This window comes from Prorops nasuta, unplaced genomic scaffold (assembly GCF_024137725.1).
Source record: "Prorops nasuta isolate Cenicafe-Biocafe unplaced genomic scaffold, Cenicafe_Pnas_1.2 PNAS00001, whole genome shotgun sequence".
NCBI classification, from domain to species: domain Eukaryota; kingdom Metazoa; phylum Arthropoda; class Insecta; order Hymenoptera; family Bethylidae; genus Prorops; species Prorops nasuta.
The window spans coordinates 14,795,858-14,823,329 of NW_027116798.1; the positions used below are offsets into that span (position 1 = coordinate 14,795,858).

Sequence of the window (27,472 nt, forward strand, 5' to 3'; positions counted from 1 at the left end):
TATTAATGTGTACTGGTAATTTTCCAAGAGAATCCACTTTAATTTCACAGTATGCGACGTCCTTGAAAAGTCTCAAGCCGGCAAGCCTCAGACTGGCTCATATAAGGTTTATGAGCCTGGCGCTCTTTATAAGTAAAGTCTGTGTGCCTTTGCACTGATTCTTGTTAAAATTGTGCCTTCCCCACAATAGCAGGAATTCATGTCGCACTATATAGGCCAGCCTGCACATACGTCATGACTGGATACCGGCCAATGCAATGTGGATTGTGCAGGGTCGTAGTTAGCCCGTTGGAATGTGTCCCGGTGCCGTCCGTAATTCCACAGGCTTGCGCTATGGCTGGATGGACCGCGAACATTGCCTCCGTGGTGGTCCGCTCCTGGCACACTCTATGCTTGGCAATGATATCGCATGTTCCCGCACTCCTCACAACCACCTGTGTGTGGGTGGTGAGGGATAGACGTACGCCCCTCAATAGATAGGTCTGCGAGGCTCGGACTTCCGTAAGGAACCCTCCCCTCTCTCCACGACCTAGCATACTGAGTGACCCTGGCTACCGCTACCATCCAAATGCATAGCCGCAGGGCCGTATAAGATGCATAGAGAATGGTGTCGAAAGACCTGAATGATAACGTAGGGTTGTTGGCCAGCCAACTGACAAACTGGCGCCCTGTTAACGATAGATAAGGACGGGCGAAGGTAATGAAAACCCCGTAGAGTGAGTGGCTCCTCACACTGATGAGCATAACGTTACAATATTTAATAATAATAAGAAAATATGAGCAGAAACTGTTATAATTCTTACTTTTCCATTATCTGCAACTCCCGTTACTAATTGAGCATATCTCACTTTTATTTTATTAAAGTAAATATTAGTTTCCGCAACTAATTGAGCGTAACTCATATTTATTTTATTGAAATAAAAGAATATGCACCATATATGTACAACGCTTTGACATATCAATGCCTTGCGCATTTGTTTGGATTCACACCTATAGCACCAACACATTCGGACTATATCGGAAGAGTGGTGGAGAAGGACAGAAGATGCCGGGGATAGGCTTCCAATGTGAAAGAGTGAGACTTCCGAGCGAGACAACAATTTTCGGCCGGATGAAGAAGAAAAGCTGAAAATAAAATAGCTGATCGTAATTGCTCAATCATGATATCTCAGCATTGAGTGAACCGATTTAGACGTTTGTACTCTCATTCGAAAGCTTATAATCAATTTATATAATGAAAGTTTCATTAAAATTTTCATTAAATGAACCGATCGGAAAATATATCCATCGGAAGAATCGAGAGGTATAGTTTGGTTCAATCTTCGCGTAAAAGTAAGTAGTGTCGCGCGGCTCGCATTTTTTTAATTACTTGCAGCGTAACACTACCGTGTTACTTGATTCCTCAGCCGGATAGAAAAATATGCTTCTGCCTTATTTTATAAGGAAAAGATCTATATATGTTAAAAAGTGGCCGAGCAATGGAAAGTCTTTAAAAAAAATATTGAAACTCGAATTTTGCTGTGAAATCTGTCTCCTCGTGTACATATCATCGGCTGTTGCACTCAAGAAATTCCACAGGCTGATAAAAATTAAGCATCATCTTCGTTATGAAATAGCGAAAAAGATGCATATAATTTTAATTGGCTGAGGAATTGCCTGTGGCTAGCAGCGGAGTAAAACTTAGGCAAAACGTAGAGAAATCTGAAAAAATGTCGCGCATTGTAACATTCTTTAATTTTTTTCGGGCACTTTCGTTTCTCGGGCCACTTTTTAACCTATATGAATCTCTTCGTTATCAAATAAGGAGGAAGATGCATATTTACTGATCCGGCTAAGCAATTTCTTTGACTGCAGCAGCCGATGATATGTACGTGAAGAGACAGAGTTCACAGCGAAATCCGATGTCCTTTAATTTTTTTCGGGCACTTCCGTTTCTCGGGCCACTTTTTAACCTATATGGATCTTTTCCTTATAAAATAAGGATGAGGATGCATATTTTTTTATCCGGCTGAGGAATTTCCTTGACTGCAGCAGCCGATGATATGTTCACGAAGACGCAGATTTCACAGCGAAATTCTTTTCTCTTTAAATTTTTTAAAAACTTTCCATTTTCCGGGCCATTTTTTAACATATATAGATCTTTTCCTTATAAAATAAGGAACAAGATGCATATTTTTTTATATTTATGAAGGGTTTGGTTTAGATAATATTGTGTATTTTTTAGTTGCGCGTATCCTGCAGGGGCACGTAGATTGTGTCTGACTACATACAGCGCGCTAGCGAGAATAAACGTTTTCTACTTAGGCGGCGCGTAACATGGTACGTGTACAGTTATGACAAAAATCACAGCATCGGCCGGTAGCCATCGACCGGTAGCCATCGGCCGCTAGCTTCAGCTTCGTTGCGAAATGCCTGTGATGGAAGAAGGTTTAAGGCGGCCCGGATGTTAATCGCCGGGTTTGAACCACAAGCTATGTTGTCTGATGGGGATAGGCAGTATGGTGATCACCCCTCCACTCCCTGAGACAGCGCGTTTGAAAATGCTTCGCATGCTGGTGATTTTATATTAATTTATGGAAACCCAAATTTCTTCGTTTTCTTCTTCCTTTACTAGTGTCGATGTCGGCGCAAGGTCGGACCCCAGAGCCGTGGACCTGGAGGAGCTGCAGTAGCGCTTAGAGGCCCGTAGAAGAAAGACGCAGGAACTACGTACGCTCATTGAGCGTATGTCAGTCATCATGACCGAGCTTGTTGGTCTCACGGACGGGAGACAGGGCGTCAAGAAGAGTATCCAGCTGAAGGTGAAGGACGTGAAGGATCTCGTCATCGCTGCTGGGCAGGAAGTGCAGGGAGTTGTGACCCAGGATGATGGGTCACTTCTCCGTGTGTTTCTTGAAATAGGAAAGCGCGGCGAATCGCAATCAAAGATGCAGCGGCCAGCGAATAAGGGTATGGGGACGCAGTCGTCTCTTCCACCGACTTCTAAAGAGGGGAGGGTGGTTTTGCATAAGTCGAGAAAGGGCGACAAAGGCGACAGGGGCACGAATAAGAGAGTTGACCTGAGGGCCCCTTCTCCGCCGTAGGAGGGGGCTTCTGGGGCAGCTGGCCCGGCATTAGGGGCCACGGCATCTCCTCCGCTGGAGGAGGGGATACAATGGTCGGTCGTAGCTAGGAGGAAAGGAAGAAAGAGGAGTGATTCGGGGTCGGCTCCAGAATCCCAACCTCTTCATTCGGTTAGGGTTGGGGGGCCTCCTCACCGCCCATATACCCAGGCCGTTCTCGTTGGGATCGGACCGGAGGGGAATGAGGTTATTGAAGGAAAGGGTGGACCCCAGTAAGGTCGGTGTCGATGTCAGGTCGATCAGGAGGACTCGCAGGGGAGACCTCCTGATTGAACTGAATAAAGAAGGGGGCTCAGCGTCTACGCTCGAGGGAGCGGTCGCGGAGGTGTTGGGGAACGGGATTCCGGTCTCTGCTCTCTCCCCTACGGAGAGGGATGAGATTCGGGACCTCGATGGGGTATCGACAGGGGAGGATGTGCGTGCGGCCCTTCTGGCCGCACTGATCGAGGGGGCAGCCGGGGTTAGAGTCTCCGCACCTCGAAGTACTGGTGGAGGCTTCTGGGCTGCCAGCGCTTCCATGCCGCCCGAGGTGGCTGGTAAGTTGTTGCGGCTCGGGCGCGTTCACGTTGGGTGGGTGGTCTGCAGGGTTCGACCTGCGACTAGTATCGTACGTTGTAAGAGATGTCACCACTTTGGTCACATCTCGGGTAGCTACAAATCCAACACAGACCACTCGGGGCTGTGCTGGAGATGCGGGGAGTGGGGTCATGCCTTTGCCAGTTGTAGGGGTTCTCCTTGTTGTCTCGCCTGTAGGGATTCGGGGCTCGCGCATGATCACGACGGGGGCTCTTCATCGTGCGGATCGCCCGGTAGGTGGAGAGGATCGAGAAGTGCATGAAGGGTCTCCAGATCAATGTCAATCGTTTGCGTTCTGCTCAGGATTTGGCCGTCCATTGCACGTACTCTGGCGAGTACACGGTCTGTATTGTCTCTGAGCAGCATAGTTTTAGTAATTTCCCAGGCACCGGCTTGGAGGATATCAGGAGGGATTCGGCTTTGCTGCCCGGTGCTTCATGCACACTGGCATCCGTCTCGTTCGGTCCGGGGTTTTTTGTTCTTCTCTTGTTGGGGACATTGCGGTGTACAGTATATACTTTACCCCGAATGCCTCCATCGGGGAGTTCGAGGCTTTCCTGTAGGACTTGGCGGGTAGTGTCAGGGAGCATGGGGTGCCGGTCGTCATTGGTAGAGACTTCAGTGCGTGGTCGAGATCATGGGGATCCGGTTACACTAACCGACGTGGAAAGCTTGTTGAGGAGTGGGGCAGTCAGCTCGGGTTGACATTGCTCAACCGAGGTCGTTCTCCGACCTTCTCCCCAGGAGTCCGTAGTAGTATAGTCGATCTCACCTGGGTGTCGTCGTCGATCACCTCGAGAGTAGTCTCTTGGGAGGTGCACGATGACAAGACTTCGAGCAACCACCACTTCATCCAATGTATTCTCTCGGATGCGGGTCCCGCCTCTGCTTCGCCGGAGCGGGGGGTGCGCTGGGTTCGCTCGAGGTTCGACCCACTCTTATGCAAACTAGTATTTGCGTGGGGAGTGGGCTCTCGAGTGACTCGTTTCCCTCCCCGTTCGGGCGGGGAGGGCTGGGGCTGACGTCGGTGGTGGTGGCTCGAACGTATCGCCTAAGAGATGCCTCCGGGGACTCATCGGGGCGTCCGATGCTTCGATGCCCAGGGCTCACGGAACCGCCAAGCGCTGGAAAGCGGCGTATTGGTGGTGAGAGGAGCTCGAACGTTTCCGTAAGGCAGCGAATGCTGCCCGCAGGAAATGGTCGAGGTCGAGGGGTGCCAATCCGGAAGTTCACTTGCGCGAAGCCTATAAGACGGCAAGAACCGCTTTCTCCTCTGCTGTACGCGAGAAGAAGCGGACCGCATGGTCAGCGCTAGTAAATAAAGTGGAGATAGATCCTTGGGGTCGTCCTTTCTGGGTGGTCTACAAGAGATTGAAGAAACAGGCATCTGTTAGCCTGTCGGAGCCTGAAATGGTGGTTGCGATTGAGGGACATTTCTCGACGTCGCAGGTGACGTGTGGGGGTGTTCCACATGTGGATCGCGTTAACCCCATGCTAATCTTGGAGTCCGATCTCATCACAGAAGCGGAGATGGTCATGGCTGGCGGGAAGTTCCCTGCAAAGGGGGCCCCTGGTGTTGATGGCATTTTCCCGGAAGTGGTTAAGGTTGTTGCAATGTGCTCCCCGGCTGGTTTTGCTCGGCTTTTCAACCGCTGCCTGGAACTCGCCGGCTTTCCCGCTATTTGGAGGAGGGCAAGTGTTGTCCTAATCCCGAAAAGGTATGGGGGCGTTAGACCCATATCTCTCCTTCCGGTGGTGGGGAAGTTGTTCGAAAGGGTAGTTGTTGCTCGTCTTACGAAAGTTGATGAGGGGGTCGCACCTCTCGCGGATGGACAATACGGGTTCCGTCCTGGTAGAAGTACCATGGACGCCGTATTGGCTGTCCAGAATTTTATTTGGGTCGCCCTTTGGGGGTCTGTGTTCTGGAGCAAACGCGTGGCTGTAATCCTTCTTGACATCAAGAACGCGTTTAATTCTGTTTCGCAAGCGGCTATGTTGGAGGCCCTGGCCGCCAATGGCCCGGTCCCGGCGGTGATTGTGGACATAGTCCGTAGTTACTTGGGGGACCGTGTCATTTAATGTGCTTGACGGCAGTGGTGCGTTGGGGCGGGTGTTCCGCAGGGGTCGGTCTTAGAACCTCTACTGTGGAACATTTGTTTCGACGGGCTGCTGCGGTTGAGTATCCCGGATGGCTGCATGTTGACTTGTTAAGTGGACGATACGGCATTAAGTGTGTCGGCGGATAGTGTCAGGTCCTTGCAGCTCAAGGCTAATAGGGCTTTGTCGCGTATCTTTTCGTGGCCTGAGGGGAAGAACATGGAGGTGAACGCCTCCAAGTCGGAGACTGTTTTCTTCTCTAGGAGGCGGTCTGATCGGGCTCCGCAGTTTTAGTTCGGGGGTGAGACGGTCTCCGTCTCCCCGCGTGCGAAATACCTCGAAGTGTGGTTGGATCGTCGTCTATCCTTCAAGTTTCACATAGATTACATGGTGGGAAAAGCCAAAAAGGCTGGGTGGGCGTTGAGTATTGTATTGCCGAATGTGTGTGGGTCGGGGTTCTCGGAAAGGATGTTGTACACGAATTTAGTGCACAGCATCCTTCTGTACGGGGCCCCTTCCTGGGCTGAGGTTGCCTCTCCCCCAACTGTTATGAGGTCTCTCCCTAGTCTCCGCGCAGAGGATCATATCGCTGAGGGTCTCCCGCGCGTGTCGTATTGCACCGACTTGTGTGCTGTTAGTAATTTCAGGCATACCACCGGCCCATCTTTTAGCTTTGGAGCGCAGGGAGGTGTGCGATGCGTCGCGCACGGGTTGCTCTTCGGTTGGTATGGCCGAAGCGCGAAGATTGGCAAGGACTAATTTAGTAGATAGATGGCAGGCAGTCTGGGACGCAGATGCCCGGGGCAGGTGGAATCACCGCCTCATCCAGGACATCCGGTCCTGGCTGGCTGCCAAGTATAGAAATCTGAGCTATCAAGTTTCTCAGATGCTTCTGAGGCATAGTAGTTTCTTGAGTCATCGCGCAAAGGTGGGCCGCAGGGCAACGCTTGACTGCTGGTGCTCCCCGAATCCGGTTGCGGATACGGAGGAGCACACGCTGTTCTGGTGTCCCCTGTGGGAATCCGAAAGAGCGGAACTCTGTGCTGTTTTAAGTGCGCCCTCGTTGGAGGTGGGGATCTTTGTGCCTCTGGTTAAGGGTAAACCGAAGCCTGGAACGCATTATCCGGGTTTTCGGCAAGGGTCTTCCTCTCCAAGGACAGTAGAGTCAGAGATGAGGAGTCCTCCACTTCCTCCTCTGGGGTGGGGTAGAGACTGGGGTTTTTACTGTTTACGGGGTGGGCTTCATAAGGTCGTAGAGTAGAGCGTATACCCTCCTACCTGATATTATAAGCTATGTTTGGTACCGGGTAGGAGGTCAGGTAGGGGGTTTTGGTGGGTTAGAATCCCACATAACCTCCGGCCAAAACTTCGGCCGCGGGAGGTACTTAACAAGCCCTAGGCTTTAAGAAATTTCCTCCTACCTCGCAAAGCTTCGAAAAAAAAAAGAAAAAAAAAGGATGTCTTTACCGATAACGACATCTATTTCCATTACATAGCAAGGAATTATATATAAGGTGAGAATATAATCATCGCAGTCTATGTAAACAATGGCATTGAAATGGCCTTGGGTTTCGCATTCTCCATTTCCAAAACCTGCAAATCTACGTTTAGAATTTACAAGTTCATGATATTTCAATCTGGCAAATGCATCGTCTCGCATAAAAGTTAAAGGGCTACCCGTATTGATCAACGCATTAAACATTACCTCATCTATCTTAATTAACTTAACGCACTATTAATCGGTGTCCTCTTTACCAGGTTTACCGAGGTTGATACTGTCGCATTGGGAAAGTTACGTTTTCTTCTATTCGGCTGCTTAAAGTTCCTTGCCTCGTGACAAAATTGGTTGCAGTTAAAACATTTCTTTCCTTGCGATTTCTTCGCACAGTCCCTAGACGTATGCCCATCTTCGCCACAGTTTAAGCATCTGATGTTGCTCCGTTTTTCCTTTGTACGGTTCGTATTCCTCTTCAATTGATCATCGGGTTTCTTCTTATCCGAACTTCCATTGCATTTAAGTACCTTTTCATAAATTTTTAACTTCTTGAATTCACGAACGGTTTTTGCATCGTATAGTATTGCTTTATTGCTGTTATCGTCATTCAGCCCTTTGATAACGTAGTCTAATAAGGCACACATCGAGCATTATTACACCCCTAGATGCAATCTCCCTCATGACAAGGAAATATTCATAAGGCGTCTCCTCCTTCTTTCTTCTCTTTCTGTTTTCCAACGTCTAATGCAATTGGGCACTACTGATTTTTGTTGTAAACTCTTCAAGTAGTGTTTTTAAGCTTAGGCCACGTTCTTAATCCACTCTTGCTTTGAACAAAAAGCCTTGCAATGTCTTTCAAGGATTTTTTTGCAAAAACCACTTTTTGTAATTCATTCCATTGAAACATTGCCGCAGCATCCTCGAAATCTGACACCCATCTTTCTATTGGTTAATTATCATTGCCGCTGAAGAATCATACGGAATCTTCTACGTCTTTGTAGCTTAGAGTAAACTTGAGCTCTTGTTTATGACCAGAAGCTAGATTTCTGTTTTCGTCGTTTACATTGTCCTCTTCTATATTTATATTATTCCGTTGATTCGCGACATCAAGATCAAGGTTGTTGTCTCCGTTAGCCTCATCTTCGTCTTCACTTTCGTCGTTCTGTGCTGCTAATAGACTCATATCCATTAAACTTCATATAATTCTTTCCCTTAATATTTCCGCATTTCCAGTATACTCTAAGTCTAAAATATGACAAATGGATATTAATTCGCCAATGGAAAGTCGAGCAGCCTCTTCTAATTTTATCCTATATTCTTCCGACTCTTCGTTAAATTCGAAGTCGTTAACTCTCGTATCCGTCTTCGATTATTTCTATCTCCTTTTTCGTTGAAAAATAATTTATGTAGCGCTACAATTACTGCACGCGGTGCATTTCTAATTTCCTCATTTATAATATATATTTGACCCAAACCTACTGTAATTTGACTTCAATTATTTATCGTCGTCTAGCCTCTCTTGTCGTCTTTTCTTTTTAGCTCTTGGTCCAGTGGTATCAAATTCCGGCGGAGCCCCCAATTTTATAGGATTTTTCTAATAAACTACGAGTATCTGGATTTAAAAGTAATCATCTCTATTGTGAAAAGGTCGTCAACCAACTACTGGGTACATATATTTATTTACATAGAAAGCGCTCGTCGGCTAAACGGTATGATTGTGCGTTCTACCTCGTCATACTGATTAGCACGGAACTTTTAAATAATTAAATCCTACAGTATTAACCTAAGCTGAGAGCTTAAGGGATACCTTCAAGAATAAACAAGCTCTTTTTATGTTATAAAAACACATGCCAGAAAATTGAGAATAATTTTGTCTTTATGCGGTAGTTCATTATTCATAGTCTTTGCACTATGTTAGGTACAATGACCGGCAGAAATGGCGTCCCTTGATGCGTTTAGGAACCGCATTTTAGGATCCTTCACTGTATACTCTATTCTGCTAGGCGGAGATAGGGGAATGGAACGCGATAACTATAGTAGTTAGTTTATCTCGCTCTAAATGCGTGAGTGCGAGAGAGAGAGAGCTTTATACGGCATAGCAGGGCAAGCCAGGCGTCCCGAGGCTTATTTCTATCTGTGCCATTGCCTATGGCTATCTCTCTCGCTCGGTAAGAATCATTCGTCCGTCCTTGTTTAGGTCAGTTCTACGCCAATGGATACTCTCTAAAGAAGATTTTCTCAGGCGACACCATTGAAGACTGCGATTACAGCGGGGATTTTAAAATACTGTGCACCTGTCACTGTCAAACGTCAGTATGAAAGATTATTGTCGCTTACAGCGTTTGGTGCAATTAACATTATAAGTCTGGATTATTATGTGATATTCTGTAATGCACATATATATATACATATGTTAATTTACTTTTAATTTTTTAAACCAATAAGTTATTGGCATTATAGAAGAAACTCATTTAAATATAAGAATATACTGGTTTCCACTTATGTAACTTTTCTTGTAAATATAACATAATTTTAATTAATAAAATTCACTCGTTTATTAATCAGACTAAGAAGAGTTATTTCTTTTAAATTTTAACATGTACAGAATAATATCCTAAACGCGCACACTTAACTAATTATTATTAGAGAAATATTTTTATAATCGTTACACATTGATAATAATATATCTCAATATCCTTCAGTTTAAAATATCATTTACATTGAAGAAATCTTAATCAATGGTCATGAAGAGTTCGTGGCTCAATGGCTAGGTCGCTTGCCTCGAAGATTAGTTAAAGCGCTTTTGTCGGTGGTTCGAATCCCGCGGGAGATATTTTTTTTTTTTTCGTTTTAAAAGCATTACTATCTTTTTTTTTGTTAATTATTTGGAAGCATTGCTACTGCTTCCAAACATATTTTGAAAAGTTTATTTTGCCCTGAAAAGGGCAGTTAGTCAGACACGGCTACCACCGACAAAAGCGCTCTAACTAATCTTCGAGGCAAGCGACCTAGCCACTGAGCCACGAACTCTTCATGACCATTGATCAAGATTTCTTCAATGTAAATGATATTTTAAACTGAAGGATATTGAGATATATTATTATCAATGTGTAACGATTATAAAAATATTTCTCTAATAATAATTAGTTAAGTGTGCGCGTTTAGGATATTATTCTATACATGTTAAAATTTAAAAGAAATAACTCTTCTTAGTCTGATTAATAAGCGAGTGAATTTTATTAATTAAAATTATGTTATATTTACAAGAAAAGTTACATAAGTGGAAACCAGTATATTCTTATATTTAAATGAGTTTCTTCTATAATGCCAATAACTTATTGGTTTAAAAAATTAAAAGTAAATTAACATATGTATATATATATGTGCATTACAGAATATCACATAATAATCCAGACTTATAATGTTAATTGCACCAAACGCTGTAAGCGACAATAATCTTTCATACTGACGTTTGACAGTGACAGGTGCACAGTATTTTAAAATCCCTGCTGTAATCGCAGTCTTCAATGGTGTCGCCTGAGAAAATCTTCTTTAGAGAGTATCCATTGGCGTAGAACTGACCTAAACAAGGACGGACGAATGATTCTTACCGAGCGAGAGAGATAGCCATAGGCAATGGCACAGATAGAAATAAGCCTCGGGACGCCTGGCTTGCCCTGCTATGCCGTATAAAGCTCTCTCTCTCGCACTCACGCATTTAGAGCGAGATAAACTAACTACTATAGTTATCGCGTTCCATTCCCCTATCTCCGCCTAGCAGAATAGAGTATACATTGAAGGATCCTAAAATGCGGTTCCTAAACGCATCAAGGGACGCCATTTCTGCCGGTCATTGTACATTATCGAGAGCTTCTAATGTAATTTTTCAATGTGCAATCGAACATATATTTGTTCCGAAATAAATAGCAGAATGAACGAGTCAGTGACGATTGAAGACCTGAAATTATGGCAAAACGCGGGACAATGGTACAGGCGTATTACTCAATAGAATTTGATGAGACTAGTCATAACTAAAGCCGTTCTTCATGTAGATTGTCCTAAAGAGCTCGCATTTTCGATAAAGATTATAGTTTTCCAGTTATGAACGATTGAAGATGAACATGCGCAACAGCTGATCTACGCGAGAGAGGAAATATGTATTTGTGCACCGTGCAACTTCAATCGTTTATAGCTGAAAAACTATAAGCTTTATCGAAAATGCGAGCTCTTTAAGACAATCTACATGAAGAATGGCTTTAGTTATGACTAGTCTCATCAAATTCTGTTGAAAAATACGACTGTACCATTGTCCCGCGTTTCGCCGTATGTCTTATATTTCAAGTATTACGAAATCTGCTTTTCTACAATATTATTTCAAAATGATAATTGCATTTTTAGCAATTTCATTATATTGGCAAGATGAAATGTTCTCAACAATATTTTAGCGGTATTAGTATGGGTATAGCTACAGATAGGGGAATAGCGTAAATATGAGGAAAGCTTCGCAGTAAGTTTCGATGCTGGAGTGGGGGAACACGTATGCATGAGCCGCGAGATTGGCGGAAGCCTAGCTGCCTTCCTAAAAATTTTTAGTTTTCGTCCACCTCAGAAACGCGGGACAATGGTACAGCTCTATTTCTCAACCGATTTCAATGTTTTTGGGCTTGTTGGAATCGTAAGGTTTGGCACCTCGTCATAAAGATATCCGATTTTTCGATTTGTTTTGCGTTTAAATATTATTAATACGATTTTATAAACAATTTTATTTTTTTTACGTTTTTTGGGAAATGCGGCTTTATTTATGACAAGGTGCGAATCCTAACGATTCCAACAAGCCCATAAATATTGAAATAGGTCGAAAAATAGCCCTGGACAAATCTCCCTCGTTTTTCGTTCCGTAATGTTGGCTACAGAGGGCTTGAGAGATCCCGTTAACGGGATCCCTCACGCATGCTTTACCGACAGTACAAGTCAATAAACAATTCGTTTAATAAAAGTCAAATGCGAAGCAAATTCCAAAAACGGGCTTCTTTATGACAAGGTGCCAATTCTAACGGATCAATCGAGCTTAAAAAAACTCAAATCGGATGAAGAATAACGCTGTACCATTGTCCCGCGTTCTTGAAGTGGAAATAACCAAAAGTAACCTCTCTTCAAGAACGCGGCACAATGGTACAGCGTTATTTTTCAACTAATTTGAGTGTTTTTAAGTTCGTTTGACTCGTTAGGACTGGCACACTCTCCTACAAACGCCCGATTGTTCCATTCAATCCGCATTTTAATTTTATTAAACTAATTGTTTATTGACTTGTACTGTCGGTAAAGCACGCGTGAGGGATTCCGTTAAGCTCTCAGCTTAGGTCAATACTTCCAGAGAATTATAAAGCTTTGCTTGAAAACAAATTTTCGAGTTATTTTGCTTTTCCAATGATGCAGAAAACTGCGTAGTCTAATAAAACAGTAAAGTTTTTATAAACAGCAAAAAATACAATTTCTTATAATAGCTTTTTTAATATAATACTTATATCTTGACTACCTTAGAGCAGTTCATATATCGCGTCACCAAAAAGATGAAACGGCTTCAAAATTAATCTAAAAATAACGCCGTATTGTTCTTTAGAATTTTCAAATAAATAAATGCTTTCGAGGATCCTTTTAAAAATAGGCAAAAAATAAATTTTATCAGTACCAGGAACAAGAATGTAAGAAGTCAGGAAGTAATATTTATAATTGGTATAGTTTCACATTTGTGCGTGTGGCAATACGGAACGGTGAAGTAAGAGCTTCTTTTGTTTAGCGAAAGGAAATTGTCCACGAGAGTGAAAGTAAAGTAATTTTTCCGTGGAATCATAGCCCTGATTTATAGGTTTAAAATTGATTTACCTCAGCAATGATGATTTCAAGGATATTATAATTTAGGACTTCCCTACTTAGTTTATGCTTAAGAATAGGTTGTTAAAATTATAATCATCATTGATTATACACACATATTGTCTATGTGGCTACATAACAGAACATTTCAATAATTGCATTGTAACAGCTACTTCTCCAGAACACAGACAGTTTTTGTTTGTCGCATAGTAATTCAAAAATATGTAAAGTTAAAATAAGTTTAAAACAGTTTTCTTGGTTATATAATCTATCATTTTCTATGTAATTAAAATCATATTAAATTTTATACCTGTGACATCAACTTCAGCTATAACTTCTTGTAAAGCGTGGCCCTTCACTTCATGTCCCAGCATTCCCAAAATTGTACCAACCATAGCAGTGCTAATTTTTCCTTTCTTGTGGTGATCATAAGCATCAAAAGCCATTTGTAAGTCTATAAATATTTAAGCGAATTAATATCATTCATGATCTAGCAGTTAAACTATAGTGGGAACCAGTTTACATAATTTAGAAAAAATCTTAGCTTAGAAAAAGTTACAATCCATAGTAGGATTATGTGAAATATAAAACCATTCGGGGTGTGAAAATATCAATTGATTTTTATATGATTATTCAAAATAACTTGTAACGATGTTACCTATATTCTTCAAGTAGGGGAATGAGGATGTAAGAATTACTCATGGTCATAGGCGAATAGTAAAGAAGGCTACAGTCCTGTACACCTGGTTGCATTTGCAATCTGTGAACCGTCAATATTTACTTTTTGGAAGGAATTTTCAATCGGGTATCTTAAATAGGGTAACAACTTAAAAGGGAAGTAATTAAGGTGGTGGATTATAATTAGTCAAAATTAAATTCAGAATTAACTTCAACAATAAATTCTACAATTATAAAAATCAAGAGACACGGTAGTGTCTCGACGGTAAGTATATATAAAAGTAGATAATGACATGTCTATACCGCCGAGCACTACCGTTAACTTATACAGTAGATTTGGCCGCCTCAATTTTCAAACCGATTTATTTCTGTGAATGATCCACTGTCATGATTTAAGTAAAGCTTTCCTTATACTAGTTTGGAACAAGCTTTCATTTAAGACCATGAACATTAAAAACGGTTCATGCAATCCAGAGACCTCATACTGAGTTAGCTATATATTGTAACGTGGTGGAAACACGTTACAGAAATGTACACCTTTTTTAGTTCTTCTCTGGTCTCCCCCTTAGTGCCTCCCGTCCCCTTGAGTATGCTTGTGAGTGAGTGAGTGAGTATCGATGAACCTTCCGTGTGATGGTAATGTAGTTACCCGCCTAAGGGATATTGTAATTGCCATCCACGGAAGGAGAGTAAATGTTTTTGGGAAATGGTATGATTGAGGATTGAGCGAATGTTTCTAGGTTGTAGTTTACTTAGAATTAAATATTATATTCCCAATGGTACATTTTATTAGTAGCTTATAAGACCGATTCCTCTGCTTCAACAAGAGCTTCAAAACTGTTGTCTCTCTATCCTTTTCTAGCCTATACCCGATCCCCATAAGTCTATCTCCCTCGCACCCATTGTCCCGTCCGCGTATGTTTACGCGTCGCTCTATCCTTCCCCTTACCGCGCTTCTCGCCGCGAGCGCCAAGCAGTGTAGTCCCCAATTCCCCTTACCGCGCTTCGCGCCGCGAGCGCCTAGCAGCGAGTCCCGTCCCCTCTCCTTACCGCGCTGACGCCTCGCGCGCCTAGCGGCGTTCTCCCCTGCCCGCGCCACTACCGACCCATCGTCGCCGACCCCGCACCGCATCGCCCCGCTGCCGAACCACGAAACTATAGTGTCGTCTGCTGCTAAGGACGACCCCGCAGGATCTTCGCGTAAGAGCTAGCCAGCCAGCTAACACGCGAAGCATAGGAGTGATTAGCCGGAACGGCGAGAATTATGGATCGCGGATCCATACCTAATCAATGATTGGTCCCTGGGTCCCGATCGCAACTATGCCCAATCTGACACCCCGGAATGGGGGGAATAATTGAGAGAACGAAGGAATATGTGTCAAATTGGACTACACCTTGTTCTACCTCTGGAGCAACAGTACGTGGATTAAATACAGAGTTGGGTCGTCGCTGCGAATATCGAAATACGCCGAATTTCGATATTGCAGGCCCCAACCATCGATTTGGAAGAGTTGTCTGTGGAGTTTCTCGTGGCGGACGTCAGGGGATCGCTGGACATCGCCGTCGGAGCCACGGAGAATTTTCCCTGCCCTATTTCCTTCTCCCTTTTTGCTTTCCCCTGCCGCCTTCTAGCCCGTTGCTTTCCCTGAGTTTTCCCCAGTTTTCCGTTCAGTTAGTGTTTAATGAAATCATTGTGCGCGTATAATAAGTGTGCCAGGACATCGCGGGAGGCCTCTCCCCCCGAGATTTTGTAGTGTAAAATAAAGATTGTGCCTCTGGATTTTTCTAGTGCATTCATTTGAATTTTCTAACCCGGAATCCTTTCCGTGCGTTACAATATATATATATATATATATATATAAATATCGAAAATTGAGATTCTTCTCCTTCATAATCTTCTTCTTCTTCTCCAGCCAGAGTGTATGTCTCGGGCTGAAGTTAGCTGCTTAACGTAGGTTTAGTGACGTCAGTAGACGTAAACGTAAATATAGTTGCACACAATCGTAAACAGTGTGTCTATGTTTATCACCTAGATATATGTTTTACTTCGTTTATTACGGTAAATCAGGTTAAGCTGCAAGATTGACAGTATTAATCTTAAAACAATTTGAACCTAATTATGAAATAAATAAATGAAAAAACATGATTAGGCTGTTCTTATTTAAATTTGATGAGGTTATACTCATTAAAAGGATATTTAATTACATAAAGGAATCAACAGATTACATAAGTATAACAATGAATTTTATGATATAAAATGTAATATATTTCCTGGTACTTTGTGTGATTTTATTGCAGATTAAATAGTGATGTGTTTATTAACTGACTGCTAAGGGTCGAGCTGTGTAGAGTGAAAGATTAAAATATAATATACACCGTATCTCTTGATCGCTGAGGATGAAACTACGTGGATTGAGTTGCTGAGGATAGAGCTGACTGGATGAAGTAAGATTAATATTTATATATTTTTAACACTGCCAAGGAGAAGTATACTTTCAACATTTATGTGCATCGGTGATTATCAAGAGCATATTAATTACAAGAAATTGTTAAAGTATTTGAAAACCAAATGCTAAACTTCCAGGTATTGAAATCATTAACAAAATACATTTTTAGTTGTTTCTTCTCTTTAAACTGATGTGGGTTACAACTGTCCGATGGGTTATACCTTTGTCAAGAATGAGCAGCATAAATGTGACAGTAATTGGTGCTAAAATGAAATGTGGTATGCAAAACGACAATGTCAGCTTTAATTATATGCTTGATTGTAGTTTATTTAAAGCTTTGCGAATTGCTTGTCCAGTCATGCCCCTGTATCATCTCAAGCAGCTGATGGAGTTACTGAAGTTTCGCAAAGTCAGATGTTCGTAAAAAGTCAAATGTTGATTAACAAATGGAATGATTCATGTTTCTTTAAAATATTATTTTCTTCGAAGAATTGAGATTTTTAAATGATGAATTTGATTTTAGGTTTACTCAGATGTTATCATTTAGTATTTTACAGTCACTGTGCAAGTGTATTATAGCAAATAGTAATACTTGTGCTTTGACTTAAATATATTTGGTACAATTGAATTAAAAATCCAAGGAGGAAGGTTCGCACACTTACTGACTATTGGAGTTGAATCAACAATTGGGCTTTTCACTCCTGCATTCTGGTACTAGAAACAGGCAAAGATGAAAGCATTGAAAGATTGGTAAAGTAAGAATAAGCCAATATTCAGAAAAACGTCATCCATTGCTCAGCCATAATTTAAGGATGAGACTCATTGGATGAAATTCTGTAAAATTGAGTTAATAACTGTTGATTGTTTTCCTCTGTTACCTATGCTAGTATTCTAGGCCAAAGGTAGTATACTGGTCATTGGTATGGATGAAAAAATTCACGTTTATTCTCAATTGAAACTCAGTCCAAAAATTAATGGTTTCCACTCCATTTTGCAGCACCAGAAATCCGAACAGTTTCAACAGTGTATAGAAATTAGCGAAACGAACATTTGAGGACTCTGGCACAGGAAATGTTATAAGGACGACTCGCCAATGTATCTCCTATATCACCTTTGTCAAGAATTAGCAGCATCAATGTGATAGTAATTGGTGCTAAAAAGAAACGTGGTATGCAAAACGACATTGTCAGCTTTGAATATATGCTTGATTGTAGCTTATTCAAAGCTTTGCGAATTGCTTGTCCAGTCTTGCCCCAGTATCAACTCAAGTAGTTGATGAAACTAGTGAAGTCTAGCAAGATCAGATGGTGGTAAAAGTCAAATGTTGATAAACAGAAAATGTAAATTAATTAAAACATACATTTTACTTAATTATTTTTATATGTTGAAAGTATGTTTATTGATTATGAAAAATTTAATCAAACTTTTATTATAGTGAAACTGAAAACATTAAACAAGTAGCCGGTGCATTAATTATGAAGTTCATTTATGCAGAATGCATTACAAATATCAATAAATTCAATATGTTGACTGTGATATTTTTTCAATATTAATATATATTATTTTATTAGTTAAGCGCTGCTGTTTCAAAAAATGAGAAGTGTGGAAATTTTCTTTAGATTCTGTAGAAAAATTAAAAGTATTATATAATTTTTTAAATATTATACTCTTACAAAACGTTATGAAATCCCACAAAAAACAGGCTTCGCCTGTAAAAAAAGGCGGCAAGTACATAAACCATTTAGCATAAATAATATAGTAAAATTATCCAATTAAAAAAAGTAGTGAAATCCAAATATTAGGCAAGTGTATTTTTTCACCTTAGCAAGTTAAATTTTTGAAAAAATAAGGAACAACAAAGTTACTTGCCGGGCCCGTAATGTCCATGCACAGTGAGAAATAGAATCGTCTGTGGTTCGGCTAACTTCAGTCTGTATTTTAACATGAAATTTGCTGTACTACGCTATAGCTGAATCTCACACACGATTCAGTTTCCCATTGTGCATGGACATTACGGGCTCGGCAAGTAACTTTGTTGTTCCTTTTTTTTTTCAAAAATTTAACTTTTGCTAAGGTGAAAAAATTCACTTGCCTAATATTTGGATTTCACTACTTTTTTTAATTGGATAATTTTACTATATTATTTATGCTAAATGGTTTATGTACTTGCCGCCTTTATTTACAGGCGAAGTCTGTTTTTTGTGGGATATGAATTTTTCTACGAGGGCTTAAGTAAGCTCGTATCACTTAGAGTAACTATGATATAGTTTTATATGTTTATTTATAAAAAAATAACAGTGTATGTGGTACATAACCAATCACAAGACACAGTAGTTTCTCGACGGCAAGTAATTTAAAAAGCCGATACACTACCCTCTTTTACCCTAAGTTTGACCGTACTGTATCAAATGTAAAGCTCTAATGCATATATTTTTAAAGCAATTTATTTAATTAATAATTTAATGAAAGTTTCATTTTATTAATCAAGCATAAATTTTAGAATGAGACCACAATCGTTTAAATCGGTTTACTCAAAGTGGAAAGGTCAAGATTATGTAATTTCGATCAATAACTTTCAGCGTTTTTTTTCTCTCGACCGAGAATTATTTTCTTAATCGGAACTTTCACTCTTTCACGTTGAAACTTATTTACGGTATCTGTTGTCCTTTCCCCTGTACTTCCGATATAGTCTGACGTCACCTAACCAGCCAATAAATGCATATTCTGGCAACAGAGTTTTGTACATATGTGTTTGTAGCGTACTACATGTGTATGTTTCACCACTATTCTATAGCAAACAGGAACGGGTGACTGAGGTCAGTTGAGATTCTATTAGTTTTTTGTTAAGTGTAGTAGTATCCTTTAATAATAAATCGCGCAGATTAAAATGTGTTTAAAGAGTATAGAAAGTAAATATGCAATGCGAGAGTGACTTAAATAAAGAGCGATAGGAATATAGTGCAAAAATTTGTGAAACATAGTATGTTTTAATAAATTGAGGTTATTTGTTGTGTTGCTGACAACCGGTGAATTGGTTCCTAGCAATAATTTATAATAAATCAATAGATTACTCAGGATACATGTGTGATATTGTAACGAAGTTCCCCGTTACGTATACGAGATACCGAATAAAGAACATAACAGCTACCGAACAGTGGATATTATTAATCCCTACGTTACCGACTCGTGAGATAGGCTCACGAGTGGATTATAGCTAACGTCAAGGATAGACCCCGTTGACAGGCAGAGGCCCGGATGAAAAGACCGGCGCTCCAGTAAACGATGTCCAGGTTGTCCTGAGAAGTAAGGCAGGGCCATGCCAAACAACCCAGGCAACCTGAGATAAGGAGAAGCGGCCTCGGGGAGTCCTAAAAAGAATGTCTGTGTCTATAGGTCTCCACGAGAAGGGGAGATAGAACATCGAGTCTGGCTTGAATGCTGGTTACGCGCTTCAAGCAGGCTGCAGGAATGTCGTACGCAGACTGCCATAACAGGCAGATGGAACGCGACCATGGGACTGTGCTGATGTGTCCGTGCGTGCTGGTGAGCGCGTGACGCGGCACTCATCCGCCATGGTTCCGTTCGCGTACGTGAGGCGTGTTATATAGGCCAGCTTGCACGTACGTCATAACTGGATACCGGCCAATGCATAGTGGGTTGTGCAGGGGCGTAATTAGCCCGTTGAAATGTGTCCCGGTGTCCTCCATTATCCCATAGGCTTGCGCTATGGCTGGACGGGCCGCGAACATTGCCTCCTTGGTAGTCGGCTTCTGGCATACTGTATGCTTGGCAATGCTACCGCATGTTCCCGCACTCCTCACCACCACCTGTGTGTGGGTGGTGAGGGATAGACGTACGCCCCTCAATAGATAGGTCTGCGAGGCTCGGACTTCCGCAAGGAACCCTCCCTTCTATCCACGACCTAGCATACTGAGTGACCCTGGCTACCGCTACTGTCCAAATGCATAGCTGCAGGGCCGAATAAGATGCATAGAAAATGGAGTCGAAAGACTCAAATGATAACGTAGGGTGGTTAGCCACTCAACTGACCAACTGGCGCCCTGATGCCGATAAATAAGGACGGGCGAAGGTAATGAGAAAACCCGTAGTGTGAGTGGCCCCTCACACTGACGGGAATAACGTTACACATTAAAAATAACATTGACATTAAATTTATTAAGTATAACGCATTCAATAATTGGGGAAATTTAGTTCGTAGTTCTCCGTTCTACAATTATTTTGATACTTTGTACGAAAAAAGATTAAAAACTGTTAGTGCATTGAGAAATTAAAGAAAATCAGTTCAATGGAAAAGAAAAAAATTTCCACTTAAAAATGATTTTTATTGCCCTCAATTTTTAAATATTTGTTAAAGTATATAATGCCATGTTTTCCATTGTAGTTAGCTATAATACTGAAAGAATTGAATCTAAAACGAGATAGTAATTCATCGGTGGAAAATTGGTTTAAAATTATAAAAACCCATATTTTTAAAAAACAAGGTATGATTATCAGTTGTAAAATTTATTAACGATTTATCAAAAATTATTATAGGAAAGTGTAAACAAAGAAAATATGATTTAAGAACGGAGAGACAAAAAAAGAATGAAAGAAAAAGGACGTATGCTCCAGACTTAGTGAAGGAAAGATGGTTAGATAAGAAAATTAAACCAAAGTATAATAAAAGAAATCCTATAATTTTTGAAGAGGACAAAAAATTTGAAGAAAAAAATGTTAAAGAAAAGAATTCAAATTACAATATTAATACAACTACTGCATGTTCTTTTTCTACAGATATATTTAAGACGGAAATAGAGCCGGTAGAAATTGTTAACAGTAATGAAATTTCAAAGAAAAGTCCAGTACCTTGGAATGCAATTTCGGATAACTCAGAAATCATCATGGAAAAAACAAATATAAATATATGCAAAATAGTTTTAAATGAAAATAATATAAAAACTCTACAACCAAATAACCCAATAGAAGACAATATTATAGACTCATTTTTATACGTTATTTTGAACGAGAAACAAAATACAAGTGTATTATGTTTTGACACATTTCTGCGAGTGGATCTTAGACACAAAACTAATACGTAGCGGATATTAAAAATGGGCTACTGCAATGAAAGCCTGGAGCTTCCAAATATGGCTTGTACCAATTTTTAAAAACCATCATTAGACATTATTAGTTAGGGACTTTATAGATAAATATTTTATTTACCTCGACTCAATGCACGGCGAACCCCCAAAAAATCTAATTCAAAATATTAGTAGCTATGTTGAACGACTATTTGTACGAAAAGATATCACTTTCCACTGGAACACGTGGACTCTGTGCATTCCAAGGGATATTCCACATAAAGGCAATACCTTGAATTGTGGTATCCATCTGATGCTATGGTCATACATAATACTGACCGGCACAGAATTAGAAGTTTTAAACGCTGAAATGGATAAAATTAGAAAATGAATTTATATAACATTATCCGAAGCTGACGGATCAACCTCAAATGATAATAAAAATAGGGGAAAATATTAGATTTCCCTCCAGATACAATAGCTGCAAAGTCAAAAATAGATAAGATGAAAAAATTCTATTATATGCTATTAACAGATTTTCCGGATTGTCAATTAAAGACGATGTACTATTGCTGGGATATTGTAAAATTCATCAGAGAAAAGTACACATTATAAATACGCGTAAAACCTTTTGAAAATATCTGAGATATTAGTTTCTCCTAACTACTGCTTCATAAACCGAATATCTACTACTTTATATATTTTTTTTATTGTATTATATATATTTTTATTTAGCCATTATATATTTTTTCTACCATTCCTTCTTGAATTTTCACTTTACAGACATAATTACGCTTCTTCTTCAGTTTACTTATAGTATTCAATTAAAACGCAAAAGTACACCTGAAAATATTATCTGTAGGAACGTACAGAGCCTAAAGATGGGAAACCACTAACGAGATGTTGTAACACAAAGTAAACACCTTATTTATAATTGTATATTAATTATAGTAAGATAAAAAGTAATTTCTTCTTCCATGATAAAATTAATATCATTAGACATTGTGTGAAAAGCCAATAAATGCATACATCTAATAATAAGTCGTGAAAGAATAAAGACATTTGTATGAGTACAAAGGTTGAAAAATTGGACAGCCACATTGTAATAAATTCTACAGTTAAAATCAGAACTATAAAAGAAAATATTCTAGTCTTAATAAACAAAGTTATAAAGGTTAAAGGGATAATAATTTTACATACTACCCTGTTGTTGCATTGTACTTTGTTATCCACCTTTTCGTACTTTATGTAAAAGTGGATATTTGTATTTAATCATATTAAGTATTTTACACTTTCGTAGATTAAAATGAATGTCAAGTAAGATATGCATATGGTGATTATTTTTAAACAATCCATGCTGTTAATCAAAAATCTTAATATTGAAGCAATAATAAACGTCCCGTTGAACTCATAAAAAAATATACTTGTTCGTGAAATAATATAGACGATAGTTACATTTTATATATTCCCACACACATGCGATTAAACTTAATCATTTTAAACATATAATACAATGAAACTGTTTACTTCTGTCATATTAAAATCTTAATATGTTAATGATTTTAATAACCAACAATGTTTATACGTTAAAAATTTTTATTATCAAAATACTATTAACTATTTCGTTCATACCTTTTCAGTATACAGAAAATTAAATTTATAATACAACTAACACCATAATAGTTTTAGGGGAGAGACTCATATAAAAATAATTTTTTTTGCGTTTCTTTAATGGCTTAAAAATTTTATTTAATATGTAAAGAATGTATTCCCAAAGTCTGAGCCTCTAAAAAATATTATAAAGGTCTTTTTAGAGATATCAAAGCTATGCGTTTGAAAAGCACTCAGCTAAAGAATACGTTTAAGAATTTTTCAGTTCGAAAACTTTAAACGCGTTTTTCTGAAAACGTAAAATTTTCCGCGCTGTAGAATGTAACTCAAAAACTAATTGACCGATTTCGTTCAAGTTTGGCACAGATATTTGGCAATTGATTAGCCTCAGCATGAACCTAAAAATTTGTTAAAAAATAATTATAAATAAATATTTTAACCCATTATTTAAACAAAAAAAGAGCTTTATTTTTGCCAAACGTCTTAAAATATTTATTTTTTTGTATTTCTTGCTAATTTGAGGTTCATGCTAAGCAGGAGAGTATACATTAAAGAATATTTTTTTTTTAAGTTTCGTCAATTACAAGGACGTGAACGTTCCACGGCGCAAATCGAAGGAGCCAAGTTTGACCAGCTATTGCAAAGCCATTTTTTCTTTTTTTTTTTAACGAAGTTGATTCTTTTTCTTTGCAATGTCAATATAATCATAAGCTTTCCTAGAAAATGATCACTGGAATCATTCATTTACAATAACCTCTTAAAATATTAGCGTTTTACATGAGTCTCCCCCCTTAATGTAAATATAAAAACATTGTTATAATTTTTTTGTTAATTTTATAAATCGGAATATGAATTGTAGCATGATTGTATTTTACACACAAATGAATATTGTCAATAAATAGAATGTATGTGGAACATAAATTATTCATATTTTATTAAAAATCTTTAACCATTTCCTAGTCAATATAAAAAAAAATTATGCAAAGTACTTTATAATAATAAAATTAATTAAAAAATATGTAAATGACGAAAACGATAAAATGCATTAATACCGTAATATAATTTAATAACATTTAATGATGAAACCAAACAATATTTGAATATGAAAACTTCATATCTTGATGTAGAAGTTTATGTATTTAAATGTTGGCAATCTTAGAAAAAAAAATATACAGGGTGTAACGAAACGACCGCCTTTTCTCGTAACTGGAGTTTCGGGGTGACAAAATGAGTGCACGTGTAAAATTTTGCTCCAATCGTTCAAGGGGTTTAAAAGTTATTTACATTTTAAAATCACCCTTTTTCAGTCCTTTTCGAACGACTTTGACTGCACAATGGAAAGTGGAGAAAGTGAAAAAGCAATTGATAAACACCCCAATAGAATGTAAAAATTATCGATCGCGCGCGATAAAACTTTTGCTATTTATTCCATTAATCTGGCTATCAGATCAATTTTAAAAATAGCAAAATCCTTTTCATTACATTTCCAATTCAATTCAGTACAGTTATCATTGACTGAATTTATGGAAAGAGCGAGAAGACGCAATGAAAAGGAAAGTATCAGAAACTAAGATGTCGCGCGAACGCACTGATAATTTAATAGGCAACGCATGAGGGTATTCTCTTTCTGCTAACGAAGCTAAAGAGAATGATTTAAAATCAATACATTGATGATAGAGAAAACTAAACTTACCCATTTAATGTTCTCCAAGTTCTATTACATCGAAGTTTTCGAAAAAGCTTCAAACTGGCTCTTCTATGATTTCCAGAAAGCACACTATCACTGTTTTTCCATTTAAGCACTCGTGAATTTAAACAAATTAGGTATTAACCTACGTTTCTTCAAAACACTGGTTAAATTGACACTTTTGAACTGTTTGAAGTAGGATGATTAAGAGTAGTCGAAACGAACCTCTTATTATTTTTCCTCTCTGTGTGTCTCTCTCTCTTTCTTTCTCTTCAGCACACTTCAAACAGTTCAAAAGTGTCAAATTAACCGGTGTTTTGAAGAAACGTAGGTTAATACTTAATTTGTTTTAATTCACGAGTTTTTAAATGCAAAATCAGTGATAGTGTGCTTTCTGGAAATCATCGAGGAGCCAGTTTAAAGCTTTCTTAAAAACTTTGATGTAAAAGAACTTGGAGAACATTAAATGGGTAAGTTTAGTTTTCTCTATCATCAATGTATTGATTTTGAATCATTCGCTTTAGCTTCGTTAGTAGAAAGAGAATGCCTGCATGCGTTTCCTATTAAATTATCAGTGCGTTCGCGCGACATCTTAGTTTCTGATACTTTCCTTTTCATTGCGTCTTCTCGCTCTTTCCATAAATTCAGTCAATGATAATTGTACTGAATTGAATTGGAAATATAAAGAAGAGGATTTTGCTCTTTTTAAAATTGATCTGATAGCTAGATTAATGGAATAAATAGCAAAAGTATTATCGCGCGCGATCGATAACTTTTACATTCTATTGGGGTGTTCATCAATTGCTTTTTCACTTTCTCCACTTTCCATTGTGCAGTCAAAGTCGTTCAAAAAGGACTGAAAAAGGGTGATTTTAAAATGTAAATAACTTTTAAACCCCTTGAACGATTCGAGCAAAATTTTACACGTGCACTTAGTTTGTCACCCCGAACCTCCAGTTACGAGAAAAGGCGGTCGTTTCGTTACACCCTGTATTAGAAACTTACAATTAGATTTTTAATAAACAAATTTATGATTCAAAACGAGGTATAACAGATATAGGTATATCTATTCCTAAAAATGACATTATTCTATGTTGATTTTTAGCGATAAATAAGTTTGAAACGGGTTTCGACGAAGTAAAACTTCACTTTTCCATTTTGTGCAGTCGATAAAATGTATTTACAAAAAATTTAAGATGTAGGACGAACTAGTCGCATTCTTGAGAAGCTTTAGAAATTTTAAATAATTTGTTTATACGGAGTTTTATCGGCAGATATTTTTTCAAGCAAAGCGGACGATACGGCGTAATGGGAACCTCTCATCGGTTACTCACAGAGGACGCGACGGCACAACTGTAAAAATTCTACCGCCTAATGCTCGCATCCGAAAAATCTGAAAATATTCACAGATACTCTCTAATATGTAAGAAATCAATCGGCTCTGTCAGTTTTTTGGTACACGCAACTTCTGTATTTAAAAAATGCAGAAATAGCTATCTCTTACGTTTACTGCCAATTTATGGTTAAAGTTTGCAATGTACCAAAAATCGAAAAAATACAGGTTGTTGATTGAACATTGTAGATGGTCTTTGAATTATTTCAGAATTTTCATATGAGGGGATTACGCAGGATAATTTCTTTTTTCAAGAATACACAGCGATTGTTCCTAGTGTTTAAGTTGTGGAAGGAGGACACGTGAAGTGTGCGGAGCGTTACAGTCCCTTCCAAATGTTAGTCCTAACGGCTGCTAGCTATGGGCTGCCAGTTTCAGCGTACCAAAAAGATGATGAGATTAAAATGTGTATCAAACAATTTGTATTGTTATGTCCTGAGTTGTATAGTAATTTCAGGAACAGTTTTTGTTGTGGGCTCCAATGTCCGCTGCCTACCAGCTGGTAGTTGTTGTAGGAAATTCGATTGAAGATTTTTTTGTATTAAGGGATAACACTTAGTTGAGTAGACTTCGACGATTTTAAATGGTTTTTATTTATTAACCATAACAAATATAAGAGAGTCTTCCCAGACTGTTCCAGTCGAAGGTACAATTAGCACTTGCTTAAAAGCTAATCGAATTAGTCGATGCCGGGGCCTGGATCTTGATCCAGGGAGATGGCTAAGCCAAGCAAAACATTTTTAAAATGAATTTATCCTACCTTTGACCAATAAGAATTAAAGCATCTTAGAGTGAGTGGGAGGTAGAATTCTCTCACGGACTTACAGTCGCGCGATGCAAGATGCAAACGTAGGCAAAGATAAGGTCCTGGCGACGGTGGCTGCAGATTCTGGCATATGGGATTACATTCAACTATCTTATTTCTTTTAATAAAATAATTTTAATTTTTCGGGATTAATTGGTTAGGGACGTAACACTTCCCTCCTTAAAGATAGATCGTCCTCGATCGTTTGTTTAAGATGTTAACCCCATAAGCCACAATGCTGCAGTCCATAACTTAATTCTAGAATGATTACATGGTTTGATTATAATGTATTGGTATGTCGACTTGTGTCGCGTAACTTAAAAGTTATTAAGCTTACAAACAGTAGGCTAGAAGCGAAGGCTCGCTTTGGTTTGCTTACATTTATATAAAATGCTTATGATGCGCTTAAATTTATAATCTAGGGTATAAATCTTGAGAGATAGGTGGGTTATGGTGAGGACGTTCATGACGAGGAATTGGCTGAGGTAGGTCATGGGGAATAGGTTTAAAGGACTCGTTGCGCTTTGGCTTAGTGGAGGGAGCGGTAGGGATAGCGTACGTTTTATTTCCCTGTTCGTTTTCCACGGGGTTTTCTACGTCCGAATTAGG

General features: G+C 39.2%; 1 protein-coding gene across 1 annotated transcript in view; it reads right to left on the reverse strand.

The window, feature by feature from the left end:
• The window catches only part of LOC136774375 (troponin C, isoallergen Bla g 6.0101-like), a 284,717-nt gene that overhangs the window by 112,857 nt on the left and 144,388 nt on the right, over positions 1-27,472 (reverse strand). The window contains exon 3 of the mRNA XM_066729021.1: positions 13,472-13,615. Within this exon, the coding sequence (XP_066585118.1) occupies positions 13,472-13,615 (144 nt within the window). The remainder of the gene's footprint in view (positions 1-13,471; positions 13,616-27,472) is intronic.